Source organism: Cervus elaphus, chromosome 19 (genome assembly GCF_910594005.1).
Source record: "Cervus elaphus chromosome 19, mCerEla1.1, whole genome shotgun sequence".
Classification (NCBI taxonomy): domain Eukaryota; kingdom Metazoa; phylum Chordata; class Mammalia; order Artiodactyla; family Cervidae; genus Cervus; species Cervus elaphus.
In genome coordinates this window covers 82,379,808-82,401,883 of record NC_057833.1, presented here as the reverse complement: position 1 = coordinate 82,401,883, position 22,076 = coordinate 82,379,808, and the positions used below count along the sequence as shown (strand labels likewise).

The window sequence follows — 22,076 nt, the reverse complement described above, 5'->3', positions numbered from 1 at the left end:
ACTGGTATTTGTTAGGAATAGATTTATTTCCCTGTGAATGGTGTTTGAAATTTAAATTTGCAAGTTGTTGATCACTTACGATTATTTTTTTCTAAAACTTTATGTTGGTGCTAGTAACTTTCTATGGTATGCAAACTTTTTGAGATTAGAAAAGAGAGGTAAAAAGTATTGTTGAGTCTTTTTTTCTCCCTCTTTAAAAAAGTTTAGGTGAACTTTATATATAATGAAACATGCAGATCTTAAATGTACAGTTGGTTGAGTTTTGAAAAATACATGCACCTATGTAACCACCACCCCAGTTAGATACAGAACATTTCCATCACCCCAGGAAGTTCCCTTAGCCACAGTGATCTGATCTCTATCACCACAAATTAGTTTTGCCTGTTCCCAGAATGTTTTATAAAAATAATTAATATAGAATATACAGCTTCTTTGGTTCATGGTCTGTTAGAGTCACCCCTTGTTACAGAGTCTCAACAGTTTATTTTCATTGCTGAGTAGTATTCCATTGTGTGAATGAATATAACACAATTGGTTATTCATCTGTCTGCCGAGGGATATTTGTGGTGTTTCCAGTTTTTGCCGTTCTGAAAAAGAGTGCTCTCAATGTTAACATAGGAGTTTTTTTGTGGAATCGTATGTTTTAATTTCTTTTGGTTAAGTATCTAGGAGTGGAATGACTGAAATCTGAGTAGACGTACACTTTGCTTTATAAGAAAACTGCCAGTTTTCCAAAGTGGTGGAACATTGTCCCATTCTCAGCGAGTATGAGAGTTGCAGTTGCTCCACATCCTTGCCAACATTTAGTCATTCTTCTGAGTGGAAATGACATCTCATTGTGGTTTTAATTTGTATTTCACTGACAACTAATAATGTTTAGCACCTTTTTATATGCGTATCATTTACATATTTATTTACGTATCATTTCTTACAAAACGTGTGTTCACATCTTTTGCCCTTTTTATTTGTGTTGTCTTTTAATTTTTGGTTCATAAGAGATCTTGACATATTCTAAAAATAAGTCTTTTTGGTAGATGTGTTGTGAGTATTTTCTCCCAGTTTCTGACTTGAATTTCATTTTCTTAATATCTTTTGAGGAGCAAAGTTTTTAATTTTAATGATAGCCACTTCATCAATTTTTTTTTTTTTAATTTTTTTTCTCGTTGGATTCATGGTTTGTGTGGCCAGTCCAAGAGATGTTTGTTTAACCCACGTTGTGGAAAGTGAAAGTGTTAGTTGCTCAGTTATGTCAGACTCTTTGCAACCCCAAGGACTATAGCTGCCAGGCTTCTTTGTCCATGGGGTTTCCCAGGCAGGAATACTGGAGTGGGTTTCTTAGAAAGCATGAGAGCCTCACCTTGACCTTTTTGCATACCACAAGGTGTTTTAAACTCATGGTATCGGTCAGTTCAGTTCAGTTCAGTCACTCAGTTGGTCCAACTCTTTGAGACCCCATGAATCGCAGCATGCCAGCCCTCCCTGTCCATCAACAACTCCCGGAGTTTACTCAAACCCATGCCCATTGAGTCGGTGATGCCATCCAGCCATCTCATCCTCTGTCATCCCCTTCTCCTCCTGCCCCCAATCCCTCCCAGCATCAGGGTCTTTTCCAATGAGTCAGCTCTTCGCATGAGGTGACCAAAGTATTGGAGTTTCAGCTTCAGCATCAGTCCTTCCAATGAACACCCAGGACTGATCTCCTTTAGGATGGACTGGTTGGATCTCCTTGCAGTCCAAGGGACTCTCAAGAGTCTTCTCCAACACCACAGTTCAAAAGCATCAATTTTTTGGCACTCAGCTTTCTTCACAGTCCAACTCTCACATCCATACATGACCTCTGAAAAAACCATAGCCTTGACTAGATGAACCTTTGTTGGCAGAGTAATGTCTCTGCTTTTTAATATGCTATCTAGGTTGGTCATAACTTTCCTTCCAAGGAGTAAGCGTCTTTTAATTTCATGGCTGCAGTCACCATCTATAGTGATTTTGGAGCCCCCCAAAATAAAGTCTGACACTGTTTCCACTGTCTCCCCATCTATTTCCCTTGAAGTGATGGGACCAGATGCCATGATCTTAGTTTTCTGAATGTTGAGCTTTAAGCCGACTTTTTCACTCTCCTCTTTCACTTTCATCAAGAGGCTCTTTAGTTCTTCTTCACTTTCTGCCATAAGGGTGGTGTCATCTGCATAACTGAGGTATAAGGCTCAGTAAATAGGAAATTTACATTTCAGTTGGCTTCCCCTGTACCTTTTTCCTTCCACCTGTGAAATATATGTCATCCATTACTGGAGGGACACCTAGCCACAACTATAAATAACAGTAAATCAGTTGAGAGATCTTATCCCCTGCTTTTATTCTTTCAGTTCTTCTGGATTATATTGTGGAGAAAACTTCTGATTTTTACCTCTCTCAAGCACTTGCTGTTACCTTCCTCTTCCCTTTTTGTAAACAGTGAGCTGTGCCCAGACTCACTGCCTTGGTGTAGGCAATATTAGCTAGCATTTAGTAGGTAGGTTTTTTCCCTTTTAATTGATTTTGTGTGTGTGTGTGTTACCTTGTATTTTTTTCTCAGTAATTACTGGTTTTCTACTTAAGGTGGTAATTAAATTTTTCCTTTAAATTTTTATTTTAAAATTAATTTTAAAGAAAATATTTAATACAAGTAGGATGAAGGGGTTATCACAAAATTGAGTAATGTTATATGTGTTGGAGGTTGGATGTGACCTTGGCCAAGAAAGTGGTGTGGGAATGAGTGAAATTTGAAATCTCTAGCATTTCTTAGGCATCTTGATATTTTCTCCTTTTACCTGTGGTGCTAGCTTGTCTGACAAGGGTTTTCTGAGCATCTGCTTTGTGTAGAGGACTGTCCTGAGAATATGAGAAGTATAGTGTTCTCTGCTTTGTAGTTTAGATTTGGAAGAGGATGTGTGTCTGTGTGGCAGCGGGGTGTGTGTACCTTGGTAACATGCTGTTCAAGTGGCCCGCACGTCATACTGACAGAAGCCAAGGTCATCTCTGGCTAGGATCTTGAGGCCTTGACTCACACTCGTGTTTTCCCCCAGGTGCCTGTCTCTTTTCCTAAATCCGCATCAGTTTTGCAAGGTGAAGGGGCTTTTGTCCGTAGGCATTTATCTGAGAAGGTCTTTGTCCAAAAGGAAATGTGTTGCATTGGTGGTTCTCAGAACCAGAGTTCTGGCTCCAGCACCCCTGTGCTTAATTGTTCCGAACCTCAGTTTCTTCATCTTTGTTGGCAATGATAAAATCCAGTCTTCTTCCTGCTTCATAAGGCAGCACAGGTGGGGTGTGGTTTTAATCTGTTATTATGATCAGTATTTGAAATATTGATGGTTAATGTTTTTGAGGGTATTTGGGGCATTTAATTTTTTCTCTTTTTTTTTTTTTTCCTAGGTCTTGATGCAGAACTTTACTATGTGAGAAATGACCTTATTAGTCACTACGCTCTATCCTTTAACCTGTTAGTACCCAGCGAGACAAATTTCCTGCACTTCACTTGGCATGCAAAGTCCAAGGTAAGTGAGCGGTCCACCAAAGATGCCAAGACAGGACCACCCAGGCCCAGAGGCTGAGGCAGAGGCTGGATCTGAGGGGTGCTGCCAGCCGCACAAGAGGGTCAGTGGGTGGTGGGCCGTAGCAGTACTGGGTCTTTTCAGATTTGTGTTTTAAGTCTTGAGCCCATTCCTCTAGACTTTCAAATCCTTGAAAATGAAAGTAGCCTTTCATTTGAAAATGGAAAGAAAGCTAGTCATATATGTGACTAGCTTATGATAGAACACTTATTTTCAGGCTTTCCAAACAGGGATATAGCTCTAGCTTGAAGAGGGGACAGGTGGACCTGCTACTGACTGTGCTGTTATGATGAAGTGATATGATTGAGGGGTTGGGGAATTGGTAAGATAGGTGGTTTAGACATGTGTGAGGTCTTGGATATAGTCCTTCCAGTTATGGAGAAGCAGTAAAAGTAAAGTACAGGAGATGTAAGCACTCATGTTGGCGCTGGCTAAGCTTCTTTAACTGTAACAAACTTCTTGCCTGGTTTACTTGTTGCTGAATTCTTCAGATTTCCTCTGTTTGGGCTCCTCGATCATGGTAAGTTTTCTCTTAAGTCAAAGAGTGAGAGGCTGAGTGTGGAGTCGCCTTCCCCGATCAACTTCAGTTTCTTTTGTCAGCCTCATGTATAAGCTTCTGAGTAGGATTTTATTTGGGAAATAAAAATAGTTTTTGCTATACTAAAATAAGTATACCTATTGTAGAGTTTATTTTTTATTTTTTATTTTTTTTAGAGTTTATTTTTTAAAAATTATTATAAATTGGTGTTTGTTCTTAAGCAAATCATTTAAATCTGACCCCTAATATAGATCTTTTTATCTTCTTAGAAAATAATAATGGTTATTGGGAAAATTCAACTATTACAGAATTGTTTTAAGAACTGTTAAGACTTTGTACATCTGAACCAAGAAGAATAATCATTGTTTATAATTTGGTATACTTGAAACCGTACTTCTTTTTCATTTTTAAACAAAAAGGGGATTATCTGATACATGTGTTGTACATTATTTTTTCCCTACCTGATACTATGTCTTGGCAACTTTCCACTTTTCTAATTACAGATTTAACTCAGTCTCTTTAATGGCTTTATAATATGATATTGTATGGATGTATGATGTATGGTTATTTGTTAAGTGCTTCATTGACGTATGGATTTTTAGTAACATTTCCCTTCACTGTTACAAATACTTTCATTCATTTGGCAGGCAAAATTTTATGGTAAAAAGATGGTAAAAACAACTGGTAGTCATCTTTTGTTGCTGTTTCTAGCATTATTATTAATGAATATAGAATCATAGAAAAAATATGTGTGAATGTGTATGTATGTATATAGGTGTGTGTGTGTATATATTAAGAATATCTTAATTTGTTCATAAATTTTTGTGTACTTTTAGCGTTATTTCTGAATAGTACATTGTGATCAGGAGGTGAAATGACTGGGTCAGAGAATATTCATGGTTAAAATTTTGATTGCTGTTGCCAAATTCTTTCTCCCATCCCTCTCCCAAGATGGTACCAATAAGCCAACATTCCTTACAAAGTGAATAAGGTGCTTAGTTCACTGCTTAATGCTAAATATTTTAAGTATATTTGTTTGCCAGTTAGGTAAGTAAAAATGATTATGTAAATATGCATATATCCACATTTTGATATATGCTCACACGTACATTAGAGAAACATACACATATAGACATACGTGCATTAAAATACAGCTGCAGGAATGTTTTGATTAAAGTTAAATTAGCTTGGATCCTGGGTAAAGTGTATGTGCCCTGCTGTCTAGAACACCTCAAGTCCAACATTATTGCCTTGGGGTATCCAAATAGGAGGTGTGTTTTTAGGAGTGGTTAGATCTCTTTAGGATGAAATCTGCAAAAACAGAGGGAGAAGATTCATGTGATCTAAGAACATTTAGTAGATGGTAACTTGGATATGCTGAAGTGCCAGCATAAATGACATAGGTAACTCAGAAAAGGTTCACTTGAGACATTTTAATCTGAGGTCTGTTAGTTTCAATGAGTAGGCACCTGGACTCTTCAAGGAGACAAACCTAATGCATTTTTCAGTACTGTGTGACTTTATTATTACTTGGTGATCTTATCATTATTTGGGGGAGTGACCTTTAATTTTGATATAATTTCAGACAGAGAAAATTACAAAAACAGTGCAAAGAATTCTCATTTATCCTTCACCCAGATTCACAAATTGTTGCTGGTTTGCCCCGTTTATTTTATGATTCATTCTCTCATTCTCCCTACTCTCAGGCACACAGACTTTTTCCCTCTTGAACTGTGTGCAGGTGAATTGCATGTTTCGTGCCCTTTTACCCCTAATTACATCAGTGTATATTTTCTAAGGATAGGAGCATTCTTTATATAACCAAAGTACAGCGGTCAAAACCAGGAAACTGAACACTGACACAAGACTGTTGTCTAATCTCCAGAACTCACACTTCACCAGTTAGTCACAATCATGTTTTTTGTGGCTTTTTTTTTTCCCCTTCTGTGGCCTTTCTTTGTGTTTCTTGACTTTGACCTTTAGGAACATATAGGCCGGGGGACTGTCTCCTGAGTTTGCGTTGCCTGAGGTTCCCTCATGCCTGGATTCACGAGTGTCTCCTTGGTGGTAGCACCGCAGCAGTGCCGTCCTCCACTGTGCACGTGGGGTCAGCTTGTCCTGCTACTGTGGATGTTTCTGTGATCACTCAGTTCACCAGATTTCTCCACTGGAAGGTTCTCTCCTTTATAATGAACAAGTAATGGTGGGGAAACAATTTGAAATTAGGGCTTCCCAGGTGGTGCCAGAGGTAAAAAAAAAACTCACCTGCCAATGCAGGAGACATAAGAGTTGCAGATTCAGTCCCTGGGTTGGGAAGATACCCTGTAGGAGGGCATGGCAACCCACTCCAGTATTCTTGCCTGGAGAATCCCTGGGACAGAGGAGCTTGGTGGGCAGTAGTCCATAGGGTTGCAAAGAGTCGGACGTGTCTGAAGTGACTTAGCACACACACGTGTACAATTTGAAATTATATATTAAAATTCTGTAACTCAACACCCTTTCAAACACTAGTTTTTGCACCTGTGTTTAAAACTCGGTTTTGCCTTTAGCCATTGTGATTGTTCCTCTCACTGAAAGAGGTCAGATCTGTACTGGGTAACCATTTGGTGGGAGTGTTGTACAAGGAATTTAAACATTTGTGGAATGGTGGTCTTGAATTTTAGGTTCCCTTACAACTCTGAGATCCATTGTTTCAAGTAGAGAAGCTTTTTATATTCTCCAAAAAATTGATAGTCCGTTGTTACTTTTCCCATCTGTAATATAAAAACAAATAGTACATATATTTTAGAGTTGTGAAAAATCTAATGAAATAGTAGAGATTCTATTCTGAGTGAACTATTGACTTTGAACAGGATGTGATTGTTTTGGGGCCCACTTGGGAAAAAAGATTGCTGATGTATATATGTACTATGAGAATATTTCCTGGGCAAGAGTATGGGTAGTGATTTAGGAATAAAAAGGCAATGTGGGATGTGGCAGTTAGAATTGAACAGAATTAAACCTCTTATTCTGTTGTTTTCAAAAATATACATACACTAATTTTTTTTTGGGGGGGAGTGAGTTTCAGGCATCTGACTGCTTATGGGTGCCTGAGGAGTTTTAGAAACCTGTAGACAAGGAGGAAACTGGAGTAGGGGAGAATAGATAGAAGAAGGGGCTCAGATGAACGTATATGTTTGGATGGGAAGCAGTGTTGGTTTGGGTACATGTTGGGTGAGGAGGAGCCTTGGTATAGCGCTACTGTACTTCCACATTCTTCACGTTATCTTGTAGAGCATAATTTCTAAGCTACTTCTGTGGCAGGTGTTAAACACCATCCTTAGCGTACATTTGGGCTGCCCTTACTGGTATGATGGTCTTTGTAAGTCAGGAGTTCCCTGACTTGCTGGAGGCCATCACCATTTATTTACATGTCAAGGCCAGAAGCCTAGAAGGGATCCTAGATGCCTCCTACACCTTCCAAGTCCAGATGATCCAGATGATTCTCTCACATGACTATACCTTAAATTAGTTTCTTATCTCTCTTGAGATCTAATGCCTCCTCCTTAACTTAGGCTTTCATGTTTCTTAACTCGATTATGGAAAAATAGCAGCCTTCTAACTGGTCTCCTGGCCTCTGGACTGACTTCTTGCTGCACCCCCTGCAAAGCTGCTCCAAGGCTCTCGGTTGCCAGCAGAATAAAACTCTATTTCGTAGGGAGCCTTCGTGATCTCATCCCTCGTTTTCTGCCCGCCCTCCAGCTAACTGTTTAGTGTCTTTTTTTATTTCTTGAATGCCCTGTGCTCTGTTACTGTGCTGCTGTTTGCTGTGCTAGAAATACCCTTTCCCCATTCTTTACTTCAGTAACTCTTGTTTATCTCATAAAACTTAGACCTGGTGTCACCTCTTTTTCATCTGTGTCTGGTGCCCTTGTCTTTCACACCCTTATCATGCTTTTAAGAATATTTTCGTAGTTGATCTTCTCTCCCTCTGAGGTGCTGAGCACGTCAAGGATAGGAACCTCTTTCCATCTTTCTCTGGGTCCCTCGTGCCTGATGTAGCAGCTGGTACTTAGTTACAGGTGCTTCGTAACTGACCGTGGAGGAGATGCCCAGGGCACAGCTCGGCAAAGGGGCAGCTTCTGAGCGGTTAGAGCCTCTCAGAGTTAGGGGTGCTGCTTTAGAGGCAGTGGATTCCTGTGTCTAGAAGTGTGAAAGCATGGGTTGGGTATACTTGACAAACTGTCTGGCAAACTAGTTGCACACCTGGGATTTTTCAGATATTTTACTTTGAATAAAGTTGTAAATTTGAAAAAATATAAAGTTTTAAATTTGAAAAAATGAATGTAACTCATAGTTTGAACATATAGCTAAGCTTTTTTCACAGCTCATTTGTAGAAGGTATAAGAATTTAGAGGAAAGTACTAGTCATGTTATGTCTTAAAATGTTGCTTTAAAAAGCAAAGCAATGTCAGGTTTGACCTCCATTGCAACTCCTAGTTCCAATTGTAGGTCATAATTTCTTTTGTGATTTTAGCACAGTTGTTTAATTGTAGTTTGTCTATTTTAAACGTTAATTTTTGAGTATTTTGTTTATGCATATGGTACGAAATGCGAAAGGCATAGGGGTATATAGTGAAAAATAAATCCCCTACCCCTTTCTAGGACCATCCCCAAGCTATCTGGCCGCCTAACTCCCCTTCCTTTGGCAACCACTGTTACCTGATTCTGATCTCCCCTTCTAAAGATAGTCTGTACCTGGATAAGCATCTAGATATGTGTATGTATGTGTGTGTATATATATATTTTTTGAAATGATAGTTATGCAAGGGGGCAGGAGAGACATGATGAAGAGTTCTTCACCTGATCTTGTCAGCTCTGGGATGCAGTTAGGAACTTTCAGAAGGAGGGTCATGGTTCCTCGGCTCCAACACTGCAATTATTGCTTTTTAAGAATTACCAGAAGATGAGATACTTGCTTCCAAAGATCGTCAGTCGTCTTGGTATGTCACTTCATTGTAGATATTTTAACATTATCGAAGCTTCTGATAATAGTGTTCTGCGGTGACTGTGTTTTATCTTGCCAAACAGGTTGTGGTCTTCTCAGAGACTAGAGCTGTGTCTTACTCTTGACCTTGTATCACACTGCCTTAGCGAGTAGTTGGTAAATATAATGGGTTAATTGCATTTCCAGATGGGGTAAGAACTCTGGTGTTGCTTTTCTTTCACAGTCTCCTTACTGGTGGTTTTAACAGATAATAAGTTACTTCTGCATTCCGGAACATTCTCCAGTATCCAGGAAAAAACTTCCAATTGCATCTGTTAAGTTTCAGTAGATATTTTAGATAGCTGAGAGGCAAAAATATACCAAAAGGTAGCAGCTTGCTTACCCCACTCAGTCCCATCCTGTAAGCTGTTCTCTGGTTTCAGGAATTCATCATTGTCAGCAGGGTCTGCAGGGAACTTGTCCAGAGTTCCTACAGCAGCCCTGGGGGCCAGCCTGCCGTATCCCCTGCAGAGTGGGGTTTCTGTGAGAAAGGCAGCACTTCTGATAATTTCAGAGAAATTGAAAGGCTGTTGGACTGCAGGCAAAGTGTACTCACTTTAAATCTGTACTGGGTTCCAAGAGGAAGTGGCTTTACTCAGCAGCTGCCTATTTGCAATTACCATTTGTTTCCAAGTAAGGGAAGATTACCAAAAATGTTTATTTCTTAGCTTATTCAAATATTTATATTTTTTTCTTATTTCTTTTCTGAAGTATTTTGGCTCATTCTTTGTTCTGATAAACAACCAATTTTTAGATTTTCTTTGTTCCAGTAGATTATAAATGTTAGCTTTAGAGCAGATCTGATTCTTCAAAGGATTATTGGCCAGTGAGAGTCCATATAGATCGATGGCATGCCAAAATAGAAAAAAATGCCCTTTAATAATAAGCAGTTTCTAACCCCAGAAACTACAGTTTAAAATTTTGTATTCTGAAGATTCTGAGGGAGAAGAGAACTGCTTTGGAATGCCTGTCATGTTTAGGCAGTCCCTGAAAAGGGAGGCAGCAGAGGGCAGGCACCATGCTTTCAGACTTTTTAGTGTTCCAGGCTGCTGCTGGCCACAGGGTTGGGCTTCTCAAATCCTCAACCGCTTCACCACTTCTCCGCATTCCTCTGATGCTACCCAGCTCCATTCACAAGCCCATTTCTCTACCTTCTGCCCTCACCCCCTGCCACACTGAGGCTCTCCAGTGCTGGTCTGGTCCCTGCCCTCAGCACTACAGTCAGGGCCTTTGACCTTGTTTGCAGCTCTGTCTACTGCCCCAGGGTCCTGGTCCCTGGCTGGCTGTGCCTCTGCTTGCAATTATTGAGACCTAGAGTAAAGGAGACAGCAAGTGTGGGGAAGCATAGTAAATTTGGTTTTGAATCTGCTGTGTTTGAGAGCTGTAAGATTATTAGGCACATATGTCTAGTAAGTTATTGGGCATATGGGAGAGAATGAAGATGTGGGAGAGAATGAAGATGTAGGAGGGTGGGAGAGACGAGTTGATGATACAGGATCCCATTAGTGGTCTAGCGGGCTAAGGCTAGTATGCTGAGAGAGACGGGTTTATCATTTGGAGAGGAGAATAAATCTCTCCTTGGGAGTGGAGTGCAAAGGAAGAGTGCTCTAACAGATCTGCCTGGAAAGTGAAACGTGAAGTTGCTCAGTCGTGTCCGACTCTTTGCGACCCCATGAACTGTAGCCCACCAGGCTCCTCCATCCATGGGATTTTCCAGGCAAGAATACTGGAGTGGGTTGCCATTTCCTTCTCCAGGAGACCTTCTTGACCCAGGGGTTGAACCTGGGTCTCCCGCATTGTAGGCAGATGCTTTCCCATCTGAGCCACCAAATCTGCCTGGAGCTGAAAAGAAAGGCAGAAAGGGGGGGCTGGTTCCTGTGTGCCAGGTGAAGGGGCAGGAGCTTTGTCTGAGAGGAGGCAAGCGGGCAGGGCAGCAGGCGGTGAAGCCGTGAATCCCATGAGGTTTGGAGTGAGAAGACCAGGGAGAAGGGGCTGCTGAGCAGGATTAACGGCCGACCCTGAACATGGGGACCATCTTTGCGTAAGAGCAAATTTCTCCTCTGGTGTGTGGTTTCCCCAAGCTGTGCTGGGCAGCAGGAGTGGCGTGAGAGGTGGTCAGCGTTCTGATGACAAAAAGACTGTGTTGGTAGCTAGTCTTGGGGGCACAGTCTATGGGAAAGTAAAACCAGGTCACTGGATGGATAGGCTGGAGAGAATTGAAATAGCGTTATTGGCCAGTATATCCCAGCTATGAGCACAGCCTTTGGTTTACGAGTGTGCTTCATAAATGTTGGTTGAATCAGAGTGTTGGAAACAAAGAACTGGTTTTGTAAGAATCAGAGATTGTGATGGGATCTTTGATAGAGTGGGATTTTCACATTTGTTTTGGCTATGGAGTAATTCTTCAGTACATAGGAATGCTGAATATTAATATCAAAGCCACCAGGAAGAAGGCAGGAGGCAAAGCGATCCGAGCACCACGGCCTCTGTGAGTCCTTGTGTGACGCTGATGATGGCGGCGTGAGAAATAGCCATTGTGAGTAGAAGCTTCGAGCCTCAGAGGACAGGGGCTTTTGCATGAGGAAGGGAAGTAGAGAAGAGACCTGATGATCCTGAAGGAATGCTGACCCTGCTGTCTAGGCCCTGGGCATTAAGGGTTACAGGGAGCAAATGATAGGAAAGCCAGGCTGGAGGAGAAGGCAGGGAAGACACTTGGGAAGAGGCCAACAGTGTGAGAGTCTGTTTAGTGTAGTGGGGTTCCCAAGATAGGAGACAATGCAGAGGGCTGCAGGATTGCTCTTGGCAGGGCACAGGAAGGCTTGTGTCAGAATCCTGGAGGTCAGGAGCAGGCTGGCCAATATGGGGAAGTGCAGTGAGGCATAGTGTGGCCGCTCTGGAATCACTGCTGATGTTACTGGGGTCTGCGTTTATCAGAGGGGACCTGTACCAGACTGACAGTTAGGTGTGTTATTTAATTACTTTATTTGATCCTCATAATGTGATTGTACTAGCCTCATTTTATAAAAACTGAAACTTGGGTAAAGTTAGTAATTTTTCTGATGATCACACAGTCTCATGGTTCTAATCCAGTTCTTGCTGACTGTGCTAAATTTTTTTTTCAGGCAGTTGCCTTTCATGTATTGCTTTGTTTAGAGATAGCATGGATATAGGAATATAGTCAATGCGTTTTCTCAATATTGGTCAATAAGTATTGCTGGAAAGCCTGCTCATTCTTGGCCCAGACTTGCTGGGCTGTGGCTCTCTCACGCCCCCTGGTGGCAGTGGCTGAGTATTGCAGAATGCTACGGTGAGAGGGAACACTTCTAGCCAGGGAACCACCAAATCACCGATGCGCAACAGCGAGAACGTTTCCTTTGCTATGAACACGGCACTTAACAAATACAGCTTCTAACAATTGTTTGTATATCTGTCTTAACTGTAAAGCAGTGCTTTAATACTTGCATACCCCTATAGCGTTCTGGGCACACCTGAATGTCCCAGTGCCCTGACGCTGGGAGGAGAAGGGGACGACAGAGGATGAGATGGTTGGATGGCATCATGAACTCAGTGGACATGGGTTTGAGCAAGCTCTGGGAGATGGTGAAGGACAGGGAAGCTTGGCATGCTGCAGTCCATGGGGTCGCAAAGAGTTGAGCATGACTGAGCAACTGAAGAACAGCAACAGTGGTGTTCTGGGACTTTCAAGCAGAGTGTGAACAGGGAAATCGAGAGAGGGAGTTATAGTCACTGGATCGATCCCTTTCTGCCCATGGGTTAAACACCTCCTGACTCAGTCAGTGCTCAGGTGTCCATCCTGTCTCTTATAATCTGGGAGGTTACTCTTTCCCTCTTTCCTTTCATCTTTGTTATGTCCTATTTTGTTGGGTTTTTTCATTAGCGTGTACCACATTTGAGTATCTCCCATTGAAAAAAAGAAGAAAGATAGGCTTTGAAGTCTCTTCTACCATTACCTAATTACATTCTTTCTAGTTAAGTTTCTTGAAGAATGGTTTCTTGAACCTCTTTCCTACTACTGTTCTCCTAACCCTCTGCCTTTTGGCTTCTGCCAATCCCAGCCTTCACTGGAAGGCGTTGTGGCCACTGAATGGGAGAGGGGTGCCCTTCTTATTGTGTCCCAAGGACAGGACAAAGAATATCAGAAAATATAAGACCCCGTTGAGGGTCTTGAAGATGGCATCCATTCTGAATTTCAGCTATTGCTTTGCAGTTTCAGCTGTTTCATGAACATCTTTCTGGCAAAAGGGGTGTGTTTGATATTTGATATTGATTGATGCTGATTGGTTCTATTAAGCCACCTATGGAGGCCAGGTATTGATAGAGAATATTAATGTTCCAGGGACATTTTTCTAGTCATCTCTCTTCCTTTCTGGATTCTGAATCACTTGAGATCCAGAGGTTAGATGGACGTCCAAACATTAACTCTATTAGTGGTGAAAGCCGGACTAGAGAATGTAGCATAGATATTTTATGAGAAATTTGTACCTTGGAATCTACTTGTGAGGTGAGTGGGTCTGTAGATCAGACCTTCATCTGCCAGTCACATACAGGCCCTCAGAGGTTGGCTTTTATCAGCTAGAGAAGACACTGGTGACTAGTCATGGTCTGTAAACTATACACCTCAGCTCCTTGGCTCTTCATATCTATCTGCCTCTCTGGGGCTCCTCTGTCAGTGACTGTGACCCTCGGCAGGATCTCTGAGTCCTAGATGGCAGGTTGTGTAGGAGAGTAGTGGTACTGTTCGGGGCCTGGAATAGAGGGTGGCTCACTGGGCTGAATTTTTATCCAATTGAAAATTCCTAGGAACAAATGAACAAGCATAACAAAACAGAAATAGAGTCTTGAATATAGAGAACAAGCAGGTGCTTACCAGAGGAGGGGTTGGGGGAAGAGATAGGTGAGGGAAATTAAGAGGTGCAAACTTCCAGTTGCAAAATGAGAGTCAAGGGTATGAAATTTACAGTGTGGAGGGTATAATCAATAACTAAATAATATTATCTTTGTGGTGACTTACCATAACTACTTATTGTGGTGATTATTTTGAAATGTATAGGAAAAAAATCATTGTTGTAAAACAGGAACTAACATAGTGTTGTAGGTCAGTTGTACTTCAAAAACAAACAAATGTACAAACTCATAGAAAAAGAGATCAGATCAGATTTGGTTACCAGAGGAGGGGGACAGGAGGGGAATTGGATGAAAACAATGAAAAGGTACTACAGACTTCCAGTTATAAGATAGGGATGTAATGTACAACCTGATAAATGTAATCAACTGCTGTATGCTATGTATGAATGTTGTTAAGAGAGTAAATCCTGAATTCTCATCACAAGGAAAAAATTTTTTTCTGTTTCTTTAATTCTGTATCTATATGAGATGATAGATATTCACTAAACCTACTGTGATAAGCATTTTGTGATGTATGTAAGTCAAATCATTATGCTGAAACCATTTTATACAGTGATATATGTCAATTATATCTCAATAAAACTGGAAGAAATAAGTAAAACACACCCCCAAGGCAGTAATCTAATGAGTCATGTAAGAAGCAGCGGTCTGCTGGGGAAATGTCTTAGACTCAGCAGATCTGGATTCTCACTCTGGCTGCTTTGCATATATTAAACTTCCCTGGCTTGGTGTGTTTGTTAAAATAAAGAAACATTCTTAAGACTGTTTCTGACAATTTGGACTTAAAAAAAAAAAAAGCTAGATTATTCCTTAATGACCTAAATCAGTGTGGTCAAGCTGTACTAAGCCCTTTCTGTTATCACAGGTCCAGTTTGTTTATTTCTCCATATTATAGGTTGAATATAAGCTGGGATTCCAAGTAGACAATTTTGTGGCTATGGACATGCCCCAGGTCAACATTTCTGCTCAGGGGGAAGTTCCACGCACTTTATCAGGTGAGTCTCAGTGACAGAGTTTAACATGCTGTTTTTAACTGTATCCCCTGTACCTGGAGGGGGGGTGTGGCAACCCACTCCAGCATTCTTGCTTGGAGAATGTCATGAACAGAGGAGCCTAGCGGGCTACAGTTTACGGGGTCGCACAAGCACTGGATATGACGGAAGGAACCTAGCACGTACGCACACACCCATACCTTCAGAGAACACAGGTGTAAGATGCATAAGTTCTTTAACAAGTGATTTTTATAAATGAGGATTATTTGGACTTCTTAAACACTTCCTTCTTTTCCATCCCCTTTAGAACTGTGTGCACTCAGCTCTTCTCTGTCTCCGTTTACGCATTGTTGGCCCTGACCCGAGTCCCTTTGCCTGATGTGGTTTTCTTCCATTAGTTCCCCACTGCAGCCTGGATAGTCACTTCCTCAATGCCCCACCCTCATCGTTAGTTGAGTACCTTCCAGATTCTCCAGCTGGTGTGCCGAGTTTAGCATCTGCCCCTGCCTGTCTGTCTAGCCTGTTGCTGGATCTGCCCCAGTGCTCCAGCAGTGCCAGGCTGCCTGCGATTCTCAGAGCCAGGCCTTTGCCCATGCTGATCTCTGTGTTTGGAACCATCTTTTCATCTTTCCTGCATCTGAATTTCTGTTCATATTAAATATTCTACAAGACTCAAAGTCTTTAGTCTTTTTTTCCCTGCCTCCTCTCCCTCCATTTGTTAACTCTTTTCTTCCTGCCCTGTAAGATCTTGTATTTAACTGTTTAAAATTGATCACATTATTTTGTAATTCTTTGTCCTTGTCTATGCCTGCTAGCCTGTGGCCCCCTGAGGGCAGGAGCTGTCTTTTTCAGCTGTCTATCCTTGGTGCCTAGTGTAACACCTGAACAGGATAGGCTCTCAGGACACGTCTGAGTAAATGATATGCATCATGTTTACACCAGTTTGTTTTGAGCCAGTCTTTTGAGAAGGGCTCCTGAAGATGTGAGATTTAAAGAAAATGAAAAGTTTTAAAACTTGAAAGTATATGCCCCAGTGTTATGAAACTTTCTTACTCACTGTTACTAGTAGCATATGTTAATCTAAGCTTTAAGAGAGTATGAGAAGGCTGATTAATTTTTATGGGCTAGTAAAGAAATTCAGAAATGCCAGTATTGTTCATACGCTGATACAGATGGTAGAAGGATGCATTCTAAATTCGTAGAAAGAGTCTTAAACTGAAAGGTTGAAAAAAAAAATGCACCAAAGTCTGTTATCCCATTGCTGTGGTAATTGATTAAAGCAATTTCTGCTTAGAAAGGTTTTTTAATTCATAGGTAAAATTTTATCAGTTTCATTTACAGCTTTATATTTAATCTCTTCTTAAGAACAATACATAATTGCATTTTGGTGGTGAAATTGTCTTTCCTTTTTATCAAGTAATTTTTGTGGTTACTGTGTTGATTGTGACTGGTAAGATAGTGGAGTTTGCCTTATGATTTTGTAGCTTTACTATATGGTAATAAGAGAATTTAGGAGACAAATTGGTGTATTAAAAATCATGAACAAATTTTAAAATAATTCTCTTCCTTTGTCTTGATTTGTTCTTTAATGCTAACTTTTATAGTACTTTATATTCAAAGCTGTGTAGTCTAAATTCTCTGAAAGTTTTTGCTTAGTATTTTATGTAAATGTATTATTTTTTAGTTTTATTGCAACAGAAATAAATTCTAAATTATGGGGCATTAATGTTGATTTTTAGAAAATTTAAATATTTTTTCTTATTTTTTTTTAAACAGTGTTTCGGGTCGAGCTTTCCTGTACTGGCAAAGTAGATTCTGAGGTTATGATACTCATGCAGCTCAACTTGACAGTAAATTCTTCAAAAAACTTTACAGTCTTAAATTTTAAACGAAGGAAAATGTGCTATAAAAGTAAGAAATTTATTTACCAAAGTATGTATTTTATATAGATGTGAGAAGATCAAAAATAGATTTTGTCGTCTTTTTACAGATTTGTGATCCAATCTTGACTATAGTTGCAAATAAGAAAAGAGAGCACTAACTGATGAAATTCTGAAATAATCACCATGATAGCTTCTAGTTAGGAATCTCATTTAGGCCCCACTCAATCCCTGCTTTCTCAAAACTTTTGTCAGAATTGGTAAGAATGTTTTCCTTTAGGAATGTGAAATAGCAGGAATAGCCGAAGAGGTAAAGAAATCACAGACTTTAGATAGGGGCCCCTGAGTAATGGTGTGTTTAACTATGTTTCCTTTATGAATTACTTTTATGCAGAAACATTGCCCTGGGCCCAGAAAAATGTGTTAGAATTACAACTCTGCCCTTGGTGGGGTATTGGAATAGGTTTCCTTTTATTAACCTAAGTTTCAGGGTTTTTTTTTTTTTTTTCCCATCTATAAAATGGCATAGTAACCTGTTTCAAGAGGTAGGTGGGTTGATTTTAGATTAATCTACTACCATGAAATTTAAAATACTATATGTGGATACCTAACTAATTGTTGGTAGTTTTGGCTTTGAATAATCTGTTACTCAAGAAATTGCAGCAGATATGAAAGAGCTTCAGCACATGAGTTCATAGAGCAAGAATTTTAGAATTCTCCTTAAAGGTTATCTAATCCAGCCCACTCACTTTAAGTTCCATAGAGATTAAAGTGACCTGAATTTACCCATCACAGTGGTGGAACTGGTTAGTATCTAAGGTAGAAAAATAAGTACTAAAGAAAACATGCTGAGTTTGGGTTTTGCTGAGTGTCAACCATGTTCCAAGTGCTTCACAAACACATTAAACCCATTTAATGCTTATAGCAGCCTGAGGCAGTAGCTTCTCTCATTATCTCCAGTTTCTGAGGAGGAAGCCGAGGCTCAGAGAGTCTGACCAACGTGCCAAGGCCGGATAAATAAGTGGTGGAGCTGGGTTGCAAACCTGCGCTTTTGTTTCATTGTCAAACTGTCTCTTAACATATTTCCTAGTCAGAGCTAGTGCTGAGTGTTATGAGAACGCCTGAGGCCAGCAGGTGTTCATTAACCAGAGTTAAAATGGCTAATGTCCAGATATGTGCCAGCAAAAAAGTGGTACTGCATTAGAATGGGTATTTTCTTTTTAGCTCTCATTTAATCTTTTAATTAAGAGTGAACAATTCCTCTCTCTATATATTTTCCCCAGCTTTATTGAGATATAATTGACATATATCACTGTATAAATTTAAGGTGTCAGCATAGTGGTTTGATTTTCATACATTGTGAAATGATTATTGCAGTAAGTTTACTTAGCAGCCATCATTTCATGTGGGTTTCCCCGATGGCTCAGGTGGTAAAGAATCCACCTGCAATACAGGAGACCCGGGTTCAATCCCTGGGCCAGGAAGATCCCCTGGAGAAGGAAATGGAAACCCACTCCAGTATCCTTGCTTGGAAAATCCCATGGACGGAGGAACCTGGCAGGCTACAGTCCTTGGGGTTGCAAACACAACCACTTCATCATTTCATGTAGTTACAATAGAATGAGAAAGCAAAAAAAGAAAAAAATTTTTTTCGTGTGATGAGAATTTAGTAAATTAGGATTTACTCCCTCAACAACTCTCACATACTCATACAGTTAACATATGTTGTTGAATAACACATAATGTATGCCATGCATACATTGTATCCGTAGTAATTATCTTGTGACTGGAAGTTTGTACCATTTAACTACCTCCTCCAGGTCCTCCTCTTTCCTCACACCTGGCCTCTGATAATATCAAATCTAATCTCTTCTCTTATGATTAAAAAAAAAAATTTAATTCTTGTTCTGCAAATATAAGTGAGATCATGGAGTATCTCATAGTCTTTCTCTGTCTGACTTATTTCACTTAGCGTAAGGTCCTCAAAGTCTACCTGTGTTGTTGCAAATGGTGGGATTTTCTTATTTTTTATTTTATGGTGTGTGTGTGTATTTTCACCACTTCTTTATCCAGAATAGACATTTTTATAATGAAAAGTTAGCCCCATGTTAGCTTTGGTGTTTTGGTACATTTGTCAGTTCTTGCATATCCAGTTACGCCCGCCCTTTCATGTAATTTTAAAGCCAAAGTGGACTTTAGATACAGAGTGCAGAGCAGGTGGTTCCTGGTCCCTCGGGAGGTGGCGCTGCCTGTACGATGGCGCTTCAACTGTCAGTGCTTAAAGGCAGAATGCTGGCCAGGGGTGACGGAGTCTGCGGAGCACACCAGTACTAGTGCCCACTGAGGTTTAGTGCTCGGCTGATACTCAGAATGATTGCATACCCTCTCCATTTTCTTTATTATGTACATGAAAACTAACTTGATGTAGTTTTCTATTCTGTTTTAGACTTAAGCTTAATATTGAACCAGCCTTTTTGTTTGGTGGTTGTACTTCTGACCACCCTAATCTTCAAGTTCACATTGATGATTCTTACTTTAGTATGTGATCTTAATATATTTATTTATATGGTTTTCCAACTTAGTACTGTTTGAAAAGTTCTGCAACAGAAAACATGCATGTACTGTATTGAATGTTAATTGGTGGTACTGGCAAGAAAAGTTTCCTTTATCATACGAAGATGGAAACTATTGGTTCAGACAAGTTTCATTATTCTGAAACTCCTCAGTGCCTTTACATTCTCCTAATGTGGACTGTTAGCCTCCACAGAGGTTATAGTATGTAAGCTTTCCCAGACTTCTTGACCACAGAAACCCTTTTTCACTGAGTAAATGTAATTGGCTAATATAGGCATAGGCTGTTGATTGAGGAATATAGTGATGATTATCAGAATAGTAATGTAGCATTTACCATTTTGCAACAAATACCTCGTTACTTAGTTCAGGGTGTTCTTTTAGAATATAAAACTGTTAGAAAAAATTCAGAAAATTTAATTACAATATATAAGGATTTTCATGGAAAAGAATTTCTAAAGCATCTTTTATCTCCTTTTAAATTCAGAACTTGAAGAAGTAAAAACTTCAGCCTTGGACAAAAACACTAGCAGAACTATTTGTAAGTGTTACTGTATTATCTTTTCCCATCATTAGGGATGAAAAATAATTGATTGCAAATAGACTTGATTTCATGAAGCTTGGAGGTTTTGTGGTTTCCAATTTGCCAAAAGATTAAGTGATGCCATGCTACTTATGTAACTGATGTTTTCTAGAATGGTATATTTGGATGGAACTATTTGAATATTGAAAATTTTGTAAAGTAGAATTTTAAAAAACTTCTATAAGCAAGAATTTATATCATCATTTCAAGTGGCAATAATTAAAGTATGAATGTGAAATATGTGTTAAGATCGTCATCTGTTTAACAGAAAGTTAGAAAATCTAATTCATGGCCTGGATGCAGCTCTCGGCTAGTTTCATCCAGGTGAAAATACAAGCTGAAAGATCCATGTTTAAACCTACAGAGCAGAAACTCAACGTAGGTTTTTATTTTTTGGTAATGGTTCTGTAAGATTGTATAACTTAGACTTCTTTTTCCTTTTCTGATATGGATGCATCATTAAGTCTTACTCTTCCTGAAGCTGTCCTATAGCAGCATCTTAAAATGTTACTAGATTCTCTTTATGGAAGTAAACTAAAAAGAATTGGGGAAGAGAAATTCAAAAATAGAGAAGTCAAAGGAATATTTTGATAAGCCCCCATGTGACCATCACCCTCCTTAGTAATCATCAATATTTGCCATTCCTGTACTGTTGATTCCTTCCTTTTTCAGACAGGTGGGTAGGTAGGGAAGGGTAGAATTTTTTAAAGCACATCCTAGGCTTCATGCCATTTCACCTATAAGTGTTTCAGTGTAAAGAATTTTTAAAAGCCACTAGTAAACAAGCCACAATCATCCAACACCTCTTTACTTGTATTTATTTATCACATGTAACAAAACTAACTCCTTAATGTCTTCTGAGAGCTAATCCATGTTCCCATTAACCTGATTGTCTCAAAGCTGTCTGTGTGTAGTTTCTTCCCTGAATCAGGATCCATATGAAGCCTACTTACACTGTATGTGGTTGACATGTATTATATTAATCAGAAACCACCCCTTTCCCTTCACTGTCATTTATTTGTTGAAGAAATTGACTCATATGTCTAACAGAATTTTCCACATCTGCATTTTAATGGTGCCATTTAACATGTTTTTCTCTCTTCTAAACTGGTAGTTAGATTTTGTACTTGGTTACATTGAATAGTTCTGGATATTTCAATGTATACCATTTTTAAAGAGAAAATAATATGAGATTTATCTGCCTTTTAAAAATATTTCATTTGGATTTGCTTTGAGAAGAAATTAAACTATTTTTTAAAATATCACTGCTCTCCAAGCTTACTTTTAAAATTCCGGTGATTTTATCCATTCCCTTTATGCTTAGGATTATTATTTCTGAGAAGGAGAATAGAGTGTTGTATATCCTTGGTCTCTCCCTTGCTCCCTCTCTCCTCCCTTCCTTTTCTTTGTTTCCATCTACCTAACATTTACCAAGACACTATGACACGCCAGGTGGTGTGATTGAGGCAGAAGATTAAACCGTGAACAAAGCGGACTCTGTAGGCCCCTGGGGCTTGTGATGCGCCGCAGGAAGTGGACAGGCAATGAGCAGTGGTAACGATACCCTGTGGCAGGCTGCGGCGTGGCCAGCACAGGGTGCTCGGGACCCTGAGGAGGAGGGTGTGTAACTCTGTGAGGAGATGCGGGGCTGCTTCCCGAGGAAGGGTGGCGTCTCCTCTGAGACCTGAAGCGGGACCAGGTGGTAGCAGGTGCCAAGTCAGTGAGGGAGTGGGAGCAGCGCATACACTAGTCTGGAGTCAAAGGGCATCAGGCGGGGTGCATTTGGGCCTGTGCCCAGCAGAGCGGTGTCCTCTCCTCCGCCCTGGAATGTGCTGAGATGGATGCTGCCAGCATCAACCTCTGGGACCTTCCTTTCCCAGCCCTTCAAGATTGAGTGGCCCCTGGCATTCTTAAGGAAAGTCCTGCTTTCATTCAGACTGCAGGTCAAGTATAGCTGTTCCAAAAGCCATTTG

The 22,076-nt window shown here is 40.1% G+C and overlaps 1 protein-coding gene across 2 annotated transcripts in view; it reads left to right on the top strand.

The window, feature by feature from the left end:
• RYK (receptor like tyrosine kinase) overlaps window positions 1-22,076 on the top strand; it is a 115,825-nt gene that overhangs the window by 22,882 nt on the left and 70,867 nt on the right. For both annotated transcript variants that reach the window (XM_043873945.1, XM_043873944.1), the window contains exons 2-5: window positions 3,409-3,530; window positions 14,973-15,072; window positions 16,846-16,980; window positions 20,008-20,061. In XM_043873945.1, the coding sequence (XP_043729880.1) occupies window positions 3,409-3,530; window positions 14,973-15,072; window positions 16,846-16,980; window positions 20,008-20,061 (411 nt within the window). The remainder of the gene's footprint in view (window positions 1-3,408; window positions 3,531-14,972; window positions 15,073-16,845; window positions 16,981-20,007; window positions 20,062-22,076) is intronic.